The sequence below is a fragment of the Hyposmocoma kahamanoa genome, unplaced genomic scaffold, assembly GCF_003589595.1.
Source record: "Hyposmocoma kahamanoa isolate Upper Pololo Valley unplaced genomic scaffold, ASM358959v1 210, whole genome shotgun sequence".
Classification (NCBI taxonomy): domain Eukaryota; kingdom Metazoa; phylum Arthropoda; class Insecta; order Lepidoptera; family Cosmopterigidae; genus Hyposmocoma; species Hyposmocoma kahamanoa.
In genome coordinates, this window is record NW_020653731.1 from 1702783 (window position 1) to 1722717 (window position 19935).

At 36.6% G+C, this 19935-nt stretch overlaps 1 protein-coding gene across 1 annotated transcript in view; it reads right to left on the reverse strand.

Moving 5' to 3' along the window:
- LOC113227337 (pikachurin-like) overlaps window positions 1-19935 on the reverse strand; it is a 311398-nt gene that overhangs the window by 188902 nt on the left and 102561 nt on the right. Inside the window, exon 3 of the mRNA XM_026460230.1 lies at window positions 3241-3357. Coding sequence (XP_026316015.1) covers window positions 3241-3357 — 117 coding nt within the window. The remainder of the gene's footprint in view (window positions 1-3240; window positions 3358-19935) is intronic.

The window sequence follows — 19935 nt, forward strand, 5'->3', positions numbered from 1 at the left end:
TAGAAAAATTAAAGTAGCTACTTTAACTTTTTTCATTTGTGGCACTCAGTGGATAATTGTGACTATTATGTTATTTCTCGAATACAACAATTTAACAGTCACAAAAATATTTGCAATTGATTCTATAGTTTTCACAGTGCAGAACATTATATTTACATTGTTTTTCTGTTTGTTAAAATCAAACAGAGAACTGTGGTTTTCGTTTTTTATAATCTCGGTACAGAGTATTAAAAAAAACCAACCTCAAACGTACGTGGAATTACATCTATTAGCTAAGTTTTATTGAAATATCCCCTAGTTCGCCACTATACAGGACTTGACACAGGAGATAATAAAAATCGGTTCTCACTACTCAATATATTTATTGCATTCATATGGTACATACATGTCTTAAAATTACAATAATGCTACACATTATGAGCCCTTTATTAGGGATAACACTAAGAGCAGAGGTAGGCCAAGGTTTCAATTCTTAAATAGAATTGTTATTTATCAAATAATCATATTAAATATATATATATATGTCATGTAATAAGAAAGAAATACGTCATATTATAAGCAGAATTATGTCACTCGAAAGTTTGAATTTAATTAGATTACAATAGTATAACTTTGTAGTATATAATTACCATTTCTTTATTATTCCTGGTGACCTATAGTAAAGGTCCAACCTAGTTTAGGCACCAGTCTTCCACCTAACAATTTCACTGTATGATGTTCTTTACTTTAAATACCCTGTAATTTGTATTGTTGGTGGAAAGAACAATAAATAATTTTTGAATTTTTTGATTTTTTTTTTTAATTCAAATTTATTATAATATTATTATTTTTATTTGTCATCAAAGTATTCATTTAAATCGTAATAGCATTTATTAATAAAATGTAATTTTATTTTATTTACAAACAGTGAATACTTATCCTCGTTTTTAATAATGGGCGGGAGCTCGTTGAATATCCTCACCGACATTGAGTGGGGACTTGAGCTGAGTATGTGTAACTGAGATCGTGGCAGAAGCAATCTATTGCGAGGTCTAAAAGTGTATCGTCGGGGCAGGTCGTCAATGTTAGTATAAAAGTCAGGGTGTTGTTTAATAAATTTACAAATGTCTAAAATATATATTGAACACAAAGTCTAAATTTTGAATTGTTTAAAGTGCGGTCTGCAGCTATCAGTACTACTCAAATTATCAAGAATACGGATGCATCTTTTCTGGATTGTAAATATTTCTCGTGCGTGCACACTATTTCCCCTAAGGATAAATTAAGTATATTGAGAGAGAAAAACGCCTTGAATTGGAGAATAGCAAAACCAACCATTAAAATAATTGCTCCTTAAGTAAAATTTGTTCTGAAAAATGAATGTTCATGCGTGATCAGCCACCTTTAGAGGTAGATGATTTTCTTAAAAATGAAATGAGACCACTATGGAGGTACCATCTTTCCAACAAAAAAAGAATCATGAAAATCGATTCACGAATACCGGAGTTATCGTGTAACATACATACAAAAAAAACATACAGTCGAATTGAAAACTCCCTCCTTTTCTTGAAGTCGGTTAAAAAGAAGGTATAGAACGCTTAGATTTAATGTCAAAGAAGTAGATCTAGCAAAACAAGACGTGACTTGCGCGTGAGTGACATAAATCATGAGATCCCCTTGCGAGAATGGCATTACCTCGCGCTTTAGGCTGCTTTTCCACTAGAGATGTGCGACGTGGTGAGGAGGTGTGCGAGGAAAAAATCTACCAATAGGATTACTTTAATTCCCTAGCCTCGCTTAGCGCAGCTCCGGTGGAAAAGAGTTAGCGGAGCTAAGTATTTGTACACACAAAATGGCGAGAGACGTATGTGAGAGATGAAGGGGGGGAATGTGCAAATCGGTGTAGGAAACTAGAGGTACTGAAAGTAAGACACTAACTGACACTGACACGTCGCCACCGCTCACCCCACCACACCGTACCCCGCCCGCGCAGAACTGAAAAGCGCCGCTGCATATCCTCTAACCACCTAGCTACCTCGCATAGCTTAGGTGGAAAACATCACACCGTTTCACAGCGCCGCTACACATCCTCGCACCGCCTCCTTACCTCGCACATCTCTGGTGGAAAGGCAGCCTTACGTCGCTCTCGCGCTAGTCGCGCCCACCGGTGACCACGATAGGGTGCGACTGGCACGAGAGCGATATAAAGCGCGACAAACTGTTGTTCTCGCATAGGTAATAGCATTATCTCGCACTTTATATCGCTCTCGTGTAAGTCGTGCGCTATCGTGCCAGCCCTACTGATGTGACTTCGTAAGTCTAAATCGAAACAAGTATTATAAAACCCGATAATTTACTTTATAATATTGTTTTATTGTTTTAAATATTATTACGTAAGTTTGTGTAACATTTTCAATTCTCAATTTTTATGTTTTAATAAATAATTTTGCTTTATCAAAAACATAGTATATTTTTTCGCTCGATTTATTTTTCAGTACGAATTATGCCAAATATATTCTTGTGCGATATCTTTTATGTAAAGAAAATTAATAAATACATTATGCAACACCTAGTGCGTAAGTTATTACAAGTTAAAATAACATTTTTTGCTTTTTAACTTAAACATATCCTTTTTGTATGCATATTATAGGTTCTATGTTTGAAAGTAAACATAACATTAAGTGATTTTCTTACGTTTAAACATGAAGCCTCTATTATACATAAAAATGATATATTTAAGTTAAAAAGCAAAAAAATTGTATTTGACATACAACAATTTACGCGGGAGGTATTATACGGTGGCCTATCAGTTAAATTAACCTATCTCCTATAGGTCTAGTATAACAGGGCACGACTTGCGCGTTAGCGACATGAAGTGCAAGATACTGCTATTTTCGCATAGATGTACGCTTCTATATCGCTCTCGTGTAAGTAGCTTCCAGTCGTGTTACACCCCGCTCATACGGCATTGTACTGTACTGCACGTTTTTTTGCAGTATAAATCTTACCGAATAAACCACACCACAGTCCATCGTCAAGATCGAATTTCAAAAACCTTTTGCACCCTAGCGTGCAAAAACGCTTTTGCGCGCAGATTTCAAATGAGAAAGAAAGCCTTTCCGAGCTAGTGAGGTGAAAATGAAACATACCTGCATAAACATTTTAAGATTCTGAAATAATGATTTTTTATCAACGGAGTTTCCTCATTTGCCCCTCGGACTTGTTAAACGGTGAATAACTCTCTATCGCAATATTACCAACCTTGGCAGCCATAACCGTTGACGTGCAGCACGAAGCCCGAACTGCAACCGCACTCGTATGTGCCGTCGTGCAGCTCACGACAAAGCTGTTCGCATGGACTACCCTCGCCACATCGCCCTGGAACAATAATAACATATTTTAAATTACCATCACTCATAACTGTACTTCATATTTAAACCAGACTAAATAAAATAAATGCGGGTTGCACGCAAGGAGCTTCACAATAAGTCTGACGACTGTCGCGTCTAGCTTGTTCCCATATCACGACTATTTGTCTTGACTATGTCGTGGACGTTTGTTTCATTGTTGAACGACTATCGTGTTCAGCGTTCCCAATAGATTGTTACGACAATTTGTCGATTCACGGCAGCTTGTCGTTTGCATGACAAAATCGTTTGAAGCTGCGGTTATCTGTTGTCACATTTTTATCGTGACGTGTTATTTATCGTCAGACGACTGTCGTTCTAGCACTTCCCATTGTCACAACAGTCTGTCGTTGATAACGTTAATAAAGTCGCAAATGACGCGCGATTCCATCGCTCCACTTGCGATTTACAGGGGATTGCATCGATGCAAACGCGCGCGTGTGTAAAGGCTAGCTACTGCATGGCTAATGCATCGCGTTTTCATCGCTGCTAAGAGTCGCCATGTGTAATCGTTCTAAGACATACTATTCATATTCCCTGTACGTCAGGCGTACCCTGGGTAAGAATCAGCAAGAACCGTACTGCCAAATCCTTTCACCACGATGGCAAACATGTGCTATATTTCTAGGCTGCAAATCTCGCATCGATACGACAAGAAGAAGAATAAAATAAATCAGTGCTCTAATCACTGTGGACATTAAAAATGGGCGTAGTGACATTCACAGAAACTATAACGTAAAGGTAAGTAATACTTTAAACAGGTACTAAAAAACCGATCTCAAAAGTTCTTTCCAACAAAAAATGAATCATCGAAATTGATTCACAAAATTATCAAGTAATATACATACAAAAATAACATACAGTCAAATTCAGAACCTCCTCCTTTTTTTGAAGTCGGTTAATAATAGGACAAAAGACGTGCACGAAAATTATCTATCTCGAACAGAACGTTAATGGCGGTCTCTCGAATACTAATTGGGGCGCGAGGAGCTGAGGGTTGATAATTGCGCTTAAAATGGAAATTAGCGGAAGTCGTTTGTTTATTACCATATTTGGTCATAGAAAAGATCATATTTTGGCAAAACAGGGTCGGTGGTGAGATGCGCCATCTACACTCAAGGAAACGAAAGATGGGTGGTCCTCGCGATACCGGGTCTGGCGCATACAACTACGCTTCGGCGCGCACCTCGGCGTAGACACTATACTATGTTTTTTATATACATATATATAATATCCAAAGAAGGGACGAACAAGTCGTGCACCTGATGGTAAGCTACACGCCTGTCCATAACAGTTGCAGTGCCATTCAGAGTTTCAAATCGCAAAGATCTGAGGGCCACTGCGCCCGTCATCTTGGGACATAAGATGACAAATCCCACGTGCCTGTAATTTCACCAGCACCCTTGTCCTTCAAAACCGGAACACAATAATGCTTACATTACTGCTTGGCGGCAGAAATAGGGAAGGTGGCATTACTTCCCTGGACGAACTCTTTCACAAGGAACTCTACTGCTATTAATGTACTGGATGAATGTAATGTGATAATGTCAAAGTCAGTGGCTGCGGTATGAGATATGGTGTTAATGTGCCCTTCGCTCTGAGCTCTCAGGAGATTTTTGATCTTCTGTGAAACGTACGCTGGTGTGAATAGCACGAACGGCAGCGACATGGTCTTTAAGGCCACTCGAAAGAAATGATTTGAAATTTTGCTTTATTTTCTCGGCACAAACAGGCTTAAGAGTAAAAGAACTTATAGGTTAAAACAAGATTGGGCATGCTGTTTTGTGAGAGACTGGTGCCCGAGGTAGGTATAGAAAAACCTGTATTGTACAGGTCATCAGGCTTCCACTCTGTAGATGAGCATTAAGGTTATGGCACTGTGGTTGTGATACAGGAGAAAAATTAATGTAAAGATTTTAGAAACGGTGATGGTCAAACGAATGTAGAAAGGGAACGTATAGGGCATGTGCGATTAGAAGTAACGTGCTGGCACGCAGATTTGCTCGATATAATAGACAAATAGAAATAACACTTTTATCTAAACACATGTCATAAACCTGCTATGATGTGTTCAAAAACTGGAAATTACGATCAGCATAAAGATAAACTGTTTTGTTAGAACAAATTTCTTATCTGTGAAAATGTTATTATTAAGCATATTAATAACATCGAATTCCATGTTATTATTACATTCAAATTTCGAACATCTCTGAAAAACAAAACAATTTGATTCGACCTCAATTCTAATATCAGTCGACATGAAGTTTTATTCGAAATTAAATGCCAATTGCAAACAATTTTACAAATTTCACATGATAGTTGATATCGAACGATATAATAGTTGGGGCCGACTCTAGTTTGTCAAGAATGAAATAAAAACTACGGTTGTGTGACATGCGTGAGAAAAGTTTTTATTTGCCGCCATTTCGCCAGTCGTACCATGCGGTTCCTGAACACATCACAGAGTGCTTATAATATGTGTATAGATAAAGCAGTGTATGTAACTACATAATTAGACATTAAAACGACCGTGTGATATTTTTATGAAACTCGCCTGTCGGCTCGATTCATAAACCCACACTCGTATTTTAAAACCTTTCATTATGTAACAGTCTATTATCTATAACTATTTTTTTACGAATCTAGTCGTACGCTCGATGGTAAGCGACACGCCTGTCCATAACAGTTGTAGTGCTATTTAGAGCTATAAATCACAAAGATGTGAGAGGCACTACCACTGCGCCCGTCGCTCTGAGACATAAGTTGATAAGTCCTGTAAATTCACCAGCACCCTTCAAATTGGAATTCATTTATGTGAACGTTTATTTCTTGGCTGCAGCAATAGGTAAGGTGGCAGTATTTTCCTGGACAAACTCTTTGACAAGGAGATAGCTGCTGATATGCGTAGTGGATAAAGGCTTTGGAATATGGTACAGAACCACTCAGAGTAACCCACAGTGGTACCCTGGCTTGATTCTGTCAATATAGCAAGGAAATATCTGGTATCAGCTTTTAGACTGCATTCTGGTCACATTCCAAGTAATAAATTCTTTCATATGATGGATTTTAAACCATCCCCATTCTGCAGTGCTTGCAATAAAATAGAGGATCTGTATCATATCATATCATGTATTGGTGGAATGCAACCGTTACGTAACCCTGAGAGATACAATGTTTGAGAATGTAAGTTTATGCAATGGACAAATTAATTGTTGGCTCAGAGCGTCTGTATTATGTATTCGCGCTCTAAATTTGTACAAGTTTTAGAACATGTACCTTGAGTAGGAGGTAGGTGTCCCAGTATTCCTCCCATGAGACTGACATAGTCACGCAAGGTGGCTAATGCCTCAAACAAAATAGATTAAAATTAAAAAAACGTCGCAAGAGCACTGTGCGTTTGCTTGCGGGCTCTACACAGATCAGTAATGAGTAGATGTGTCAAGTCATAAAAGTATAGACATTATAAGTATTGTGATTTTTAAGTTTTATTGAATGTGTGAGATATCTACGAATGCTTTCGTAGATTTCTCACAGAATGGCGGCAAACACATAGAACCAAAAAAAAGTAAGGTCCGCTAGTTTCGTTTCCGTGGCTTAGTAGGTATAGCGCGGTTTGCTGGAAGATGTTGGTTCGAATCTAGCCGGATCTTTGTATTAATTTTTTTATTTTTAATTATTCGGTTCACAAAACTGGATACAATTCAGACATAAACTACAAGTATTTCATTTATATAGTGACGCGATAAGAATGTATTCTATTTGATGTGAACACAACATGCACAGCAGACCAAAATAAGTGTATAAGTATCAAAATATTAAATAAGTGACCCAACAAAGTCTGTCGTATAGTTAACATAATAGACACTTTCTAATTGAGTTCCTAGATGAGACTACAGAACCAGAGAAAATATCGAAATCAAAACGGACACCATTGTACGAAGAACACATGCGATACAGTGGACAGTGTTGACCGAAGTTAGTTCTACAAATAGGGAGCGAAAATGTTTTAAGATTTAGCAGGCAACTGACGGGAGACGGAGACACGTAACGTTGAATGATGTCAGGTGCAGCTATCATACCATGAATAAGTTTGAATAGAGAAACAGCCTCATTGCTCAGTACTCTATGGGGCAGCATCAACACCATTTCACGAGACCTACCTGAGTCAAAGTCAAAGATTATTTATTCCATAGGTAAAAAAAATTTACACTTGAAAACGTCACAGTTAAGCTACTGCTCGTTCACTACGCTGACCTCCCTGAGAAGAACGAGCAAGAAACTCTAGGGATTGCTCTCTTCAAATAAACTTAAATGCTATGGAATACACTTTGAATCAAATTTGTGTGGATTCTGGAGCCATGTCGTTTTTCCATACATCTTTATCTAACACGTAGTCTTCAACTTTGTAATATGATTTTTCGATCAAAATATTTTTAATGTAGTTTTTAAACTTAGGAATTTATAAACTGAATATATGCTCCGGAATCTTATTGTAAAAACGTATACAGTTCCCCGTAAAAGAGTTGTTTACCTTGGTTAAACGAAATCGTGGTACCATGAGTTTGGACTTAGCTCTAAGGTTAATATTATGGATACATAACCTGCTCATTATGAAGTCTTTCAATAGACTCCTGATCAAATAGACTTATGGAAGTATTGGGATACGAGTGAAAGTTACTAACCTAATTAAATAACAATAATTTGCAAGCGTACCAATATCATTGGACTTTGAAAAATATGTTGTCCGATAATTATTGATATAAAGATTACACAAACACAAAGAAAAACTCTTTCGATCAGGTTGGATTCGAATGTTTTCAATTCGAAAACGTGTTTTCCAGACCGGGGCTAACCGCTCTCCCAACTGAACTATGAAACTAATCAGCAGACCTCATAAATTTCTCTATGTCCTTGTTGCCGATTTTTGTTTTTGATTAAAAAGTCTTTTTTGCCCGAAGCCATTTGTGAGAGACCTATGACAGTTTTTTCTTCACTTATATATTATTATAAGTAGTACATTGCGATCAACTTTGGATAATGATGTCTTTACAGGAACTGACTAAATTTGATATCTAATTGAAACGGCTTGGCGCTCATTATAAGAAATAAAATTATAGGTGAGAAAACGGTGACTTAATTATTCATTGTGTAGAAATGAAAACGTGCCAGTTTTTCAATGAGCAAAGTGCAAAATATATAATAGTTATAAGTTTTTTTTTATAAAACAAGCCTACAAACTTTGAATAATTACATCCATTTGCCAATTTTGATTGAAAGTGGATTAAATCCAATAAAACGGATTCATCAATTTGCTACCCTTAGTGGTGGAATATTTTCTTAAGATTTGAACGGGACCACTCCTGAGGTACCACCATTCTAATAAAAAAGGAATAAACGAAATCGCGTATATGCATAAAAATACAGTCGAATTAATAATAATAATAACGCACACACTCATAACCCAGCACGAAAATCCTGTATCGCGGGTGCCATGAACATACATAGACAACCACAAATTACAACCAAACTCACTACAGAAATAAATGTAGGCCATACAAATATTTCTCCCGGCACGGGAATCAAACTCGAGACCTCTGCGTGGCAGTCCAGCATGGTAACCGTTCGGCCATGGAGACAGTTCAAGCAAATGAAAACTTTTTCGAAGTCGGGTAAAAGTAGAAAAAAATCAATACGCCCATTACGGCGCGAAAATAAGGGAATTATTTCCTCGCTGCGGCCTCATTATCACGAAAATAAAAAAGTTGGAAATTCGGCTCAAAGGCTTCGACACAGTTGAATTACTTACTTCAGGCAGTCAAGTTTCGTAAAAGCCGATTAATTATTGGACTTTCGCCATGCTGGGAAGTTTAAAAGAACTATTTTCCTTTGCACAATTCGAACGCTGGTGCCAACAGTAGATGGTAGCGTCAATATTTTCAGGATTCGTAAAATTTATAGTCACGGCTGTCAGTGACCATGGGACCTATTTGGGTTTGTTTGAAACAACAAATTTTCTTTAAAAATTTGTTTGAAAAAATGTATGCGATTTGAATACCTTTAAAACGCACAACATCAAGAGTGCCTAGAGATCAAGCAGGTTTTTGCCAATGACTGAAAATCAGGTTTTTTATTTATTTTTTCTACAACGATTTTTTTAAATATCAACCGAACTAATTAGAACACGTATCGTAGACGATATACATTTATCAAATGGCTTTCAATTCGTTTGTAAGAAAATAATTCTGAAATAAGGCCCCGCAGCTCGATCCAAGCAAAATGAACTGTATTGTAAGGGAATAATTTGAATTAGAGCTGAGGTAATATCGTCTTAAGAGTTTTATTTGGATCTTTAATGTATTTATAAGGTTTAAATTGAAATCTTAACGCAAACGCGATAGTTACGTTTACATAATTGAAAACTTACACTAAGGCACTAAAGGTGCCTAGTGTAAGTTATTATGCAGTATGTATTAGGCAGCTTTCACCGATTTCCGCGTTTTTCACATAAAACATCTCACAAATCAATTTTTCAAGCAACCATTATCACCCGCAACATGGCGCCCAATCCTTTTGTAATCTTGTTATATACAACAACGTATCACAAAAACGTGACACGTTTTCGGGAAAGATAATAAGGAAAAGAATGTCTTTCACATACAATATGGCAGAATTGATAAATTTTATATGAAACTTTTAGCTTAACATGTTTACATTATAGGTCAGATTCAGATTCAACGCGTAATTTTTTTTTCACACACTCATGCCCCTAGATAAATGTATAAATGCAACAAAGATGTAATTATACAAAGGTATAATACATATATAACACATAGTTGGTCACAATGATAAATTTATCTCTAAAAGAGATCTCTTCTAGCCAACCCAAGGGAAGAGGGAGACATACATAAACCAACAGATAAATTCAAAATTACCAACACTTACTTACTTAAGAATTATAAATACATAAAATACATGCGTGTAATAAATAACGTCAATGCATATAGGTAAACACGCATTCACACTCTGCGATACCGATGTAATCATTTCATTAAGTATTTATCATTAACATAGTGATAATGATTTTTTTATTAAAAAAATTAATAAATAACGCACGCACCCATAGGCCCGTACATGAGAGATAGCTTGGGCCCTTTGACGCGGTTCAAAGACCTGCTATGATAATTGTTGACGATCCTGTGCGTACAGATGATATAGAACCACTGTCAGCGAGGAGAGACTTTGCCTCCCTATGTATGCCTGTATAATGGCCAATGTTCTGAAGAACTGTTTGACAAATGCCAACAGCAACATTTTATCATGGCATTGCTGGCCACCGGCAGGGAGTCATCCTCGCACTTTGGAACCACGCCCATTTCGTACTGAACGCATAATTAGACTGTGGAATTAATTCCCTGTCGGGGTTTTCCTACAGGATTGCAACACACTCGTGACGCCCCTGGTGTTGCAGGCGTTCATAGGTGACGGTGACCGCTTTTCATCAGGCACAACGTATGCTTGTTTGCTGCGTACTTAATAGAACAAAAAGGCAGAAACCCTGTGTCGCGGGTGCTATGGACAACCACAAATTACACCCAAACTCACGAGATAAATAAATGTAGGCCATACAAGTATTTCTCCCGGCTCGGGATTCGAACCCGGGATCTCTGCGTCACAGAGGTAATTAATAGACAATTTATAGTAATATATTCTCACATTTTTACAACTTTTTTACTACATACAATCATTATTATATTGAATTTTATTATTAACAAAATTTATTTTGAATAATCTTGAAATGTGTCTATGACTAATTTACATGTCATATGTCAAGTTGTATTATTTTTGAGGTCAAAGTATTCTTGAACGGAATAAAACAATACTTAGACAACCACGCGGATAACCTTCTTTGAAACATGATATTTATTTTTAAATTAAGGCGGTACAGTTTTCTTCTTTGTTTATTAACCGACTTCAAAAAAAGGATGAAGTTCTCAATTCGTCTGTATGTTTTTTTTGTATGTATGTTAAGCGATAACTCCGCCATTTGTGAACCAATTTTGATGATTCTTCTTTTGTTGGAAAGAAGGTACCTCAGATGTGCTCCCATTTAAATTTCAAGAAACTATTCCACCTCTAAGGGTGGCAAACTAGGGGATGAATGACTTTTGAAGTCGGCTTTTTTAACCGGAGGTTAGGTTATGGCTATATGTTTAGGCTGCCCTCCTTGTTATGACTAACGGATTTGCATTTTGGTTTTTTTCGAGTGGTATAGGGACCTAAAGTTTTTTGACTCGTATAAATGTCAAATGCGCTTTTTTGCTTAACAATAAAATTTAAATGAAATAAAATATTAAAAAATCGATTAGAGAGGATTGTAGATCACGTTTCGTATTACCCAGATACCTTAATTCAGCTAAAATGTGGATACGTAGAATCTTCCAAACTTTGTTTGCCATGTTTGTACACAAATGGTCAGGTGTACACAAATGAAACTCCCGAACCTTGTTTAGACTTGTATTGGCACTTTACACAGCGTTTTTGTAATTTTGAATTTACGAACATTGCTTTCGTTAATACAATTAGTGCAGGAGTGAAAAAAAAGATGTTCGCAGCACATTTTCTAATCTCTCTTTATCTATCTAACTTTTGCACATACTTTAACGTCAGACGTTTACACGCCGCATTATTAAATCTGATTTATTTCTATTCAATTTGTAATTATAACTACAAAAAAAAGATGTACTGCCTACCAACAAAATATCTTTACTACAATCTAATTACAACATTTGATCAAATACAAATACCTACATTTTTTTTCATAATGAAATTGTCTTCTAAATCCCTTCTTATTTAATTCCCGCCATTTTTTCCGCAATTAAGGAATTTTAAAAGCGCTGTCACTGTCTTCTAAGCACTGTCTAGACAAGTATAATACCATTGCTGTCTAATCGAACCGCCAATGGAAATATTTGAACCAATCACAATCAACTTCGACGCGCCATCTTACATTGTAACAAAACCTAACAATTATCAACTAACAAACTTTTAAATGAATATTTGCAATAAGCTTATAAGTCGTTCATGATACTGCAATATTTAATTAATAAAAACATTATTTTTTCTATTTAACTCTCATATATTTCTTAAATACGTTAGTTAATCTAAGGAGGCATTATGTATTTTTGTATTGAGGCAACCAACACTCGTCTCTCGGCGTCGGTTTATTAATATCACTTTGCACAAAAAAAGTCGTTGAGAACCCACAGTTTTGAATGAGAATAAATAGTCGAAATGTTTAAGCTTTCTACTGCCTTAGCTCAGGGGCTAGCCCACTTGAAATAGCCGGAGATTGGACGGGGTACGTATATAGACACATGTAGGGTCCGTATCCCATTCGAACATCGTAGCCTGTGTAACCACAACGCTGTCGGGAAGTTAATACATCTGTCTAATATAGATCGTGAGTTTGCAAAGTACCGCAAACATAAATCATTATCTAAATATATATGCCCATTTCTCATTTGTAATCACACGCGTTTACTTACTGTGTTTAAACAGGTTTCAAAAATATTAAGATATTTATTTTCGTCGATAATTATTACGAGAATTATCTGATAATTATCCAACATAAATCCGATAATTATCCATGTTGATTAACAGTTCCGTCCTCTTATTTTTGGCTAAAAATCCCAAGCAGGGAGAAAAGTAAATAAACATGAAGACAAATCTTTGAGATTTTTTGAGATTGATTTTCTTTTTTAATAAATTTTCATTCATTTATTTGGGTAGGCAAAGGTGTTACCATACAGCCTTGCCAGTGGACTTTTGAATTTGGACATTTGAATGTTAGACATGGAGAAAATTGGATTTCTTTGCGTTACGTGAGTTTGATACCTAGCAAGCTTGATATTTCTACGCAAGCAACAAGGAACGTTTGTGGCACCATTGGTCAATCACAGAGCAGTAGCGTCCACGCGTCCAATATAACCCAAACAAAGACAAGGCGCCGCGCATGCGAGCAAGTCTCTCCGCAACGCAAAGCGGAAGACTCGTGATCGCCTTTGCGCGGATGGCACATTTCTACGCCGTGTACCCAGCCAACGCAAGCAAGCGAAAAACGCAAGCGAAGGACTCGTGAATCCGGCGTAAATAATCACTTTGATGTAACGTTTAATTTCGTTTCAAAAATTTATCCGCAGTAACCTTTACACTTTTACAGGCTTGTAGCATTACTTATTCGTTAATAAGACCATGCGGCATGTTTATTATTTTGATCAATATTGTACAATTGTGTTATTTGTATTTACAATATTTACACGGTATTTACACTGATCTAATTATTGCTTGGTTCATAATTAGAATTTGAAAATAAAAGCGAACTACAATGTGTAGCGCAGTCGCCAGTCTCTTACAGAACGGAGATCGCGGATGATTTTCTTTGTGAAATACGTCGTCTGGCGTGATGTGAGTGATGGTGACAATTACTGAAACGGAGTAACAATCTATGTGAGTTTGGAATGTCGTTCCTTCGTAAAAAGTCACGGTGATACTATTTGACGGCGGATGACTATGATATTTTCATCGTTACGTTATTAATCACCCACCTCTATTGAATATGTCTCTGATACAAACACATGGAAAAATGAAAAAGAAAAATAGCGGGCTTTTGAAGTACAGTTTTAAAGTTTTAAAAAAATTGAAAAAAATACTAAGAAAGAAATAGTGATGAAGAAAGTTAGAACTATAATCCTTATTTTAAACCAAACTACAAAAGATTTTATCCTGAAAATTCCACTAATTAAAAATTCAGTTTTTGTTCAAAGTGACAATAATGTGAAAGTGAAAACACAAATATTGACTCCCTCTTTTAAGCGTAAAATACTATTTAGAAAACCCAAACCAGAGAACTAAGTTATTTAAGAGAAAATGAAAACATAATATACTAAGATTACAATGGAAAATATTTATTGAGGATCCCGATAATTAAACGAAGACATAGTTCAAAGGATTTGTATCCAAGCCCAAACTCTTATTAAAAAAATACAAACACATTGCACGACATTGCTAGCGGTAGCATTTTTTTTGTTCCAATTATTTTTTATAAACATCAAAGTACATTTATCAAAATTATTATCTCTTCCAACCATGGTTGAAATTCATCATTAACGCGAGTAACAAAAAATAGATTTCCAAATATGTGTAATATGTTCGCGAATATAACTTGTTTTAATTTTCTATTAATATAGGTGTTGCGGATCGGCTTCTAGTCGTGGCAGATACAAACAATGATATTATACTTGTTCAGAACAATGTATTTTCGGTTGAGTTGTGAGGTTTTTATATTGTATTCAAATAGAACTATGACAACCTTTTTGACAGCTAAACAGCATCTTATAAATACAAAGATCGAACATAAAAAAAAAATCGTTTGACCAGGATCCCGATTCAGAACTCTTCGATTTCTTAACCGAATCATTCCATTGGATGTCGTTCTCGAATCGAAGGGCGCTTTCCGAACATTCGAGTTAAAACGTTCGATTCGGATTCGTATACGATATCGTTATCCAACAACGTTTATGGAATTAGTCGGCGTTATACATTGACTTACAATTGTATGGACGTCGGGTCCGCGCTAAAAAGTGTCCGAACTTATAGGGCGTTAAAATCGTATACAGAGCATCATTCACGCTTTAGTCTTCATTTGTTCAACTGACAGCGAAGCAAGCAAAATTAGACAGTACTGCGATGACATTACAATTTAAATTCAACGTTTTAGCTTTTTCATATTCCTTTACATGTCACTACGTTTAAATAGGTTGACTTGGGACATTTTTTTCGTGGTTTTTGTATTAGACCCGTCGTCCATTTATTTGTAAGTCAATGGCGTTATAAGAAAAATGAAATCGTTTTAATGTACATTTTTAAATGCTCGCATTAAAATAAATTAATAAAATTGAACAAAATCCACATACTATTTAAAGTAATAAAACATTTCCATATTACATTCTTTGCTTTGTAAACAATAGGACGTTCGGTAACTTTCATTCGATAACTGTGTTCTGAATAACGTTTGCAGTCTTTGCCGATCGAGAAGTTCGAGTAATCGTACGGGTGTGACGTCATTTCGGTGCGGTTTCGAATACGACAGTTTGATGTTCGATTCGGTTATTGTGAATAAAAATTAAAAGAAATCGTACGATATCTATTCGAATCGGTCAACAACAGAGTTATCGTAAGCTTTTGAATCGACCTGCTGACACGACTCGAACCTGTGACCACGGGATGCCGTCCCCATTGCTTTACCAACTAAGCTACAGGTCGAGTTTATTACGTCGCGACGAATTCTTCTATGTGTCTGTTATAGATCTTTACATGAGTTTTCGGCTTTCGATGCCGAAGCGTCATCTGTGAGAGAATTTTTGAATGGTAACTTTCCAGTCACGATAAGCTGACGTTGATTTCGCCTTTCATGAACATGTATTATTGATTTGTTTTATTTACGAAATAACACGACTAGTTTATTATAAGTATTAATTACAGAGATCGAAAACAAAGAAAAAACCTTTCGACGCGACAAACTAGTGCAGTTATTCACAAAAATAAAAAAAATAATCTTGTTAAATATTTACTGAATCTGGATTTTTTCCACATTTTGTTATATTTCTTTACAATTTAACACCTTCTAACTTGCTGCAGTTCCGACGGCGACATTAGAAGCAGCTTGGTACGTGTTAACACGTCTTGCAGCTGTGAATTTTTCAACGGGATAACAGTTTTTCTTTTTTATCCTTTTACAGACTTTTTAAATTTGATTTTATTTTATGCTGTCAAGTGACGGAACGAACAAGTTGTGCGCCTGGTAGCAAGCGACACGCCTGTGAGCAGTGACACTCAGAGCTTTAACTCGCAAAGATCTGAGGAGCAAAACCACTGCGCCCGTCACCCTGAGACATAAATTGACAAGTTCCAATGTGACTGTAATTTCACCAGCACCCTTACCCTTCAAAAACGGAACACAGTAATGCTCATACTACTGCTAGGCCGCAGATATAAGTGAAAAGGTTGTAAACCCTAATGAGCCCTGACTAGGTACACGGTAATGAAATAGCATACTTCAGTCCGCAAAAAAATATTCGTAATTGAATCGAAATGGGAAAAAAGAGGCTGTAACAAAAAAAGGTATACAATAAAAAACAGGTACAACGCTACAAAATACTCCCTACTTAATTACTAAACGTGACATAGACTTACCCCGAAAGGGCCGAGTTGTACAGTATTACAGATTGGTATTAAAATTGACACATTATTAGTAGTAGTTATTACAGAGTGGTACTAAAACTCGAAAAAGAACCAAAATTAGAAGCAAATAAAAATTAGAGGAGTACTGTTCGCTGCCGCGATCGAGCAGGGAGTGGCGACGGAACGAAACAAAATCGTAACGGCGAGGCAAACGAATTAAAGAACGATTCAAAATTGAAAACAAGTATCCAGGAACCGAGAAAAGGCGATAAAAAGGTGTAAGGAGGTCACATCATCACATAAGTACGGTGGCAGTACTTCCTTGGACGAACTCTTTCACAATGAGATATGCTACAATTTTAATTTGGTGACTGTAATATAGTTAGTGTATTACACTACGCGAAACAGCATGAAGTCAAGGGAACCCGTAAGTTTAAGTCATTAAGCCATCAATGTTCTCTGTCTGAGTGCTGTGAAATCATTTATCAACTCTATGGAGCGGCGGTATTGGTTAACCATCCATCATAGTGCATGTGTTCGATTCAACGGCGCGCGAATTTCATTACATCGATTACAAATGGTGCAAGGCATAAGTGGTAATGGGTAACTGATTATTTGGTTATTTTGTCGTTAAAAAACCAAAACAAAAATCTGCAACAAGAAAATAGAAAAATTTGTAAAATCCGCTGGTTCGTTCCGTGGCTTAGTTGGTATAGCATCTGGCACGGTTTGCTAGAAGACGTTTTGGTTCGAATCCAGCTGGATCGATGAAATTTTTTCGTAGTGTTCGATCTTTGTGATAATAATTATAACAAAGGTTTCAGGTTCAAGGTTTTCGAATACGACAAAAAGGACATAAATTGACAATGGAGTTAGAATAAAAGATTATCACCCCCGTCTGTAGAGCTATACTGCCGTCCTCTCACTAAAATACCGCTAAGTGACAAAATAATTTTTTGAGATATAAAAAACAATTACCCAGCTTTAGAATATTGAAATGTTTAATGATATTTCAGCTATACATCGTTAGGGTCAGAACTTACCCTTAAGTCGAACACGTTAATTAATTTTAACTATTTATAAAAGAGAATTTTGTGTTCTATTTTTTACTATTTAAAACGGATATTTGACTACCTGTTCGGCGCATCAACACCTACACTTCACTGGAAGCGTAGAGTTGTCACATTAACATTTTAAATTGTACCTTCAGCACACTCCGGACACTCCGTGCAACAGTCGAGAATTATTTACCCACTACTAGTACATACAACAAGGCGCTATCTGCACACGCGCAAATGTGTGCGTGGAGCGGCAGGGTTACCCATCACTTTCTTGCACTATTACGTTACGTGAACAGAGCGGCAATATAGCGAAAGTGCTAACGCGAATCTATTATGTGTGATTCTATTAACAGAATCCAGAATCCTAATAATTATACATATCTATTATGTATTTACATGTATATAATATTATATTTTTCATTAACTCACTAACTAGAGTAATATTGAAGATTTATTTAAAAAATATATTAAAAGCACTTAAAATGTTATATTTTGGACATGTACTTTTAAATAAGGTAACCAAGGTATTTGAAATTGCGTGTCCAAGTTGATCATCATTACTTAGGTAATAATTAGGTATATTCGCTACTTATGTAATATTTATCGGCAATATGAATTGAAAATTCGAGAACCCTTGTCTACTAGCTCACGAAGTCATGGCGCCTCATTCATTATATTGATATAATAAATTTGTATTTTTTATTCATACATATATTACTCTGCAGTAAATAAATGAAGAAGACAATAACTGAATGAGTCTCAGACATAAGTTTTTTTACTTACCTACTTCGTTTCATCTTTCCGAAAATGATGATAAACAGCCGTACACAGCACAATTCACGACCATTATAAATAGTACCGTAAAATTATGTTTTATATTAACGTACAAGTTTCGAAATGAATAAATGAAAACTATATTCAAATAGCAAAGCCGTCTTCGCGTCAAACGGCTCGCCGGCAGCCTTGTTGTCGTTCAGTTAATGTGACCGGCAATGTGCGGGGTGTGGTGCGGTATCCAAAGCTAGGGAGGGGTCGAGAGTGCCCGTTCTCTTTACTTTTTGTTGTCTGCCTACAGGTTGTAAGCGTAATTTGATGGAATGAATACATTCATCACGGTATTTTCGTGTTATATTAAAATAACCTTTGTTAAGTGCAGTAAATAATTACGTATTGATATTTTTATACCAGCATCACGGATTGGAATCTTGGTTATGGAGTATTGGTATGAAATAATAGCAGTTCAGCTCCTCGTGAAAGAGTTTGTCCAGAGAAATATTGCCACCTTACCTGTTTCTACCGCCAAGCCGTAATGTGAGCATTACTGCATTCCGGTTGTGAAGGCTAAGGGTGCTGGTGAAATTACAGGCACATGGGACTTGTCAACTTTTTTTTTTTTTTTTTTATTTTTTTTTTATTGTGACTCGGCAAAATGACTGCACCGCGCCTGATGGAAAGTGCGAATACAGTCCAGAGAAGAGAGTAACGGATGGAAAACACAAATATCTTCACTCCGTCACTATCATTTTGCCGGTCTGGCCAAATGCTTCTTCACACTACGTTTGAAGGACCCGATGTTATAGAGGGGAGGGAATACATGCGCCGGGAGTTGGTTCCACAATTTGATGGTTCGGCATAAAAACGAATTGCCAAACTTTTTAGTGCGGGACGGTATTGAACTGACCGTCCAACTGTGGCAACGCAGTCCGGCACGGGTGGTCCGCTGATGGAAAGGAGAGGAAGGGACAAGGTTGAATAACTCTTCAGAGCACTCACCGCTCACTTATGTCTCAGGGTGTCTCAGTGGCAGTGCCCTTAGATCTTTATGATTTAAAGCTCTAAATGGCACTGCAACTGTTATGGACAGGCGTGTCGCTTACCTCCAAGCCTACCTAACCTATTCGTCCCGTCCGTCACTTGACATTATAAAAATAAAATGTTATATTGTTTGTATAGCTCTATAGAAAAGTTTACTAGATTTATCCGTGAATACAAGGTTTTAAAAGGATGCTCCAAAGTGTAATAATCGCTATTTCTTCTGACTTTAAACCAAAATGCAACGATTAAGACGGTGTAGTTTAATATAAACCCGCTTTGATCCGTCGCCAAATGAGTGCGTTCTAGGGCGGGTTATAAATGTAAAAGTATGGGCGTTCAGTATTATTATTATTATGTTTACACGAACGGCTGGCCGCGCCTTTGATCGCGACGTATGCGAAAGTAGTGTAGAATTATACAGGGTGTTCCTCGGC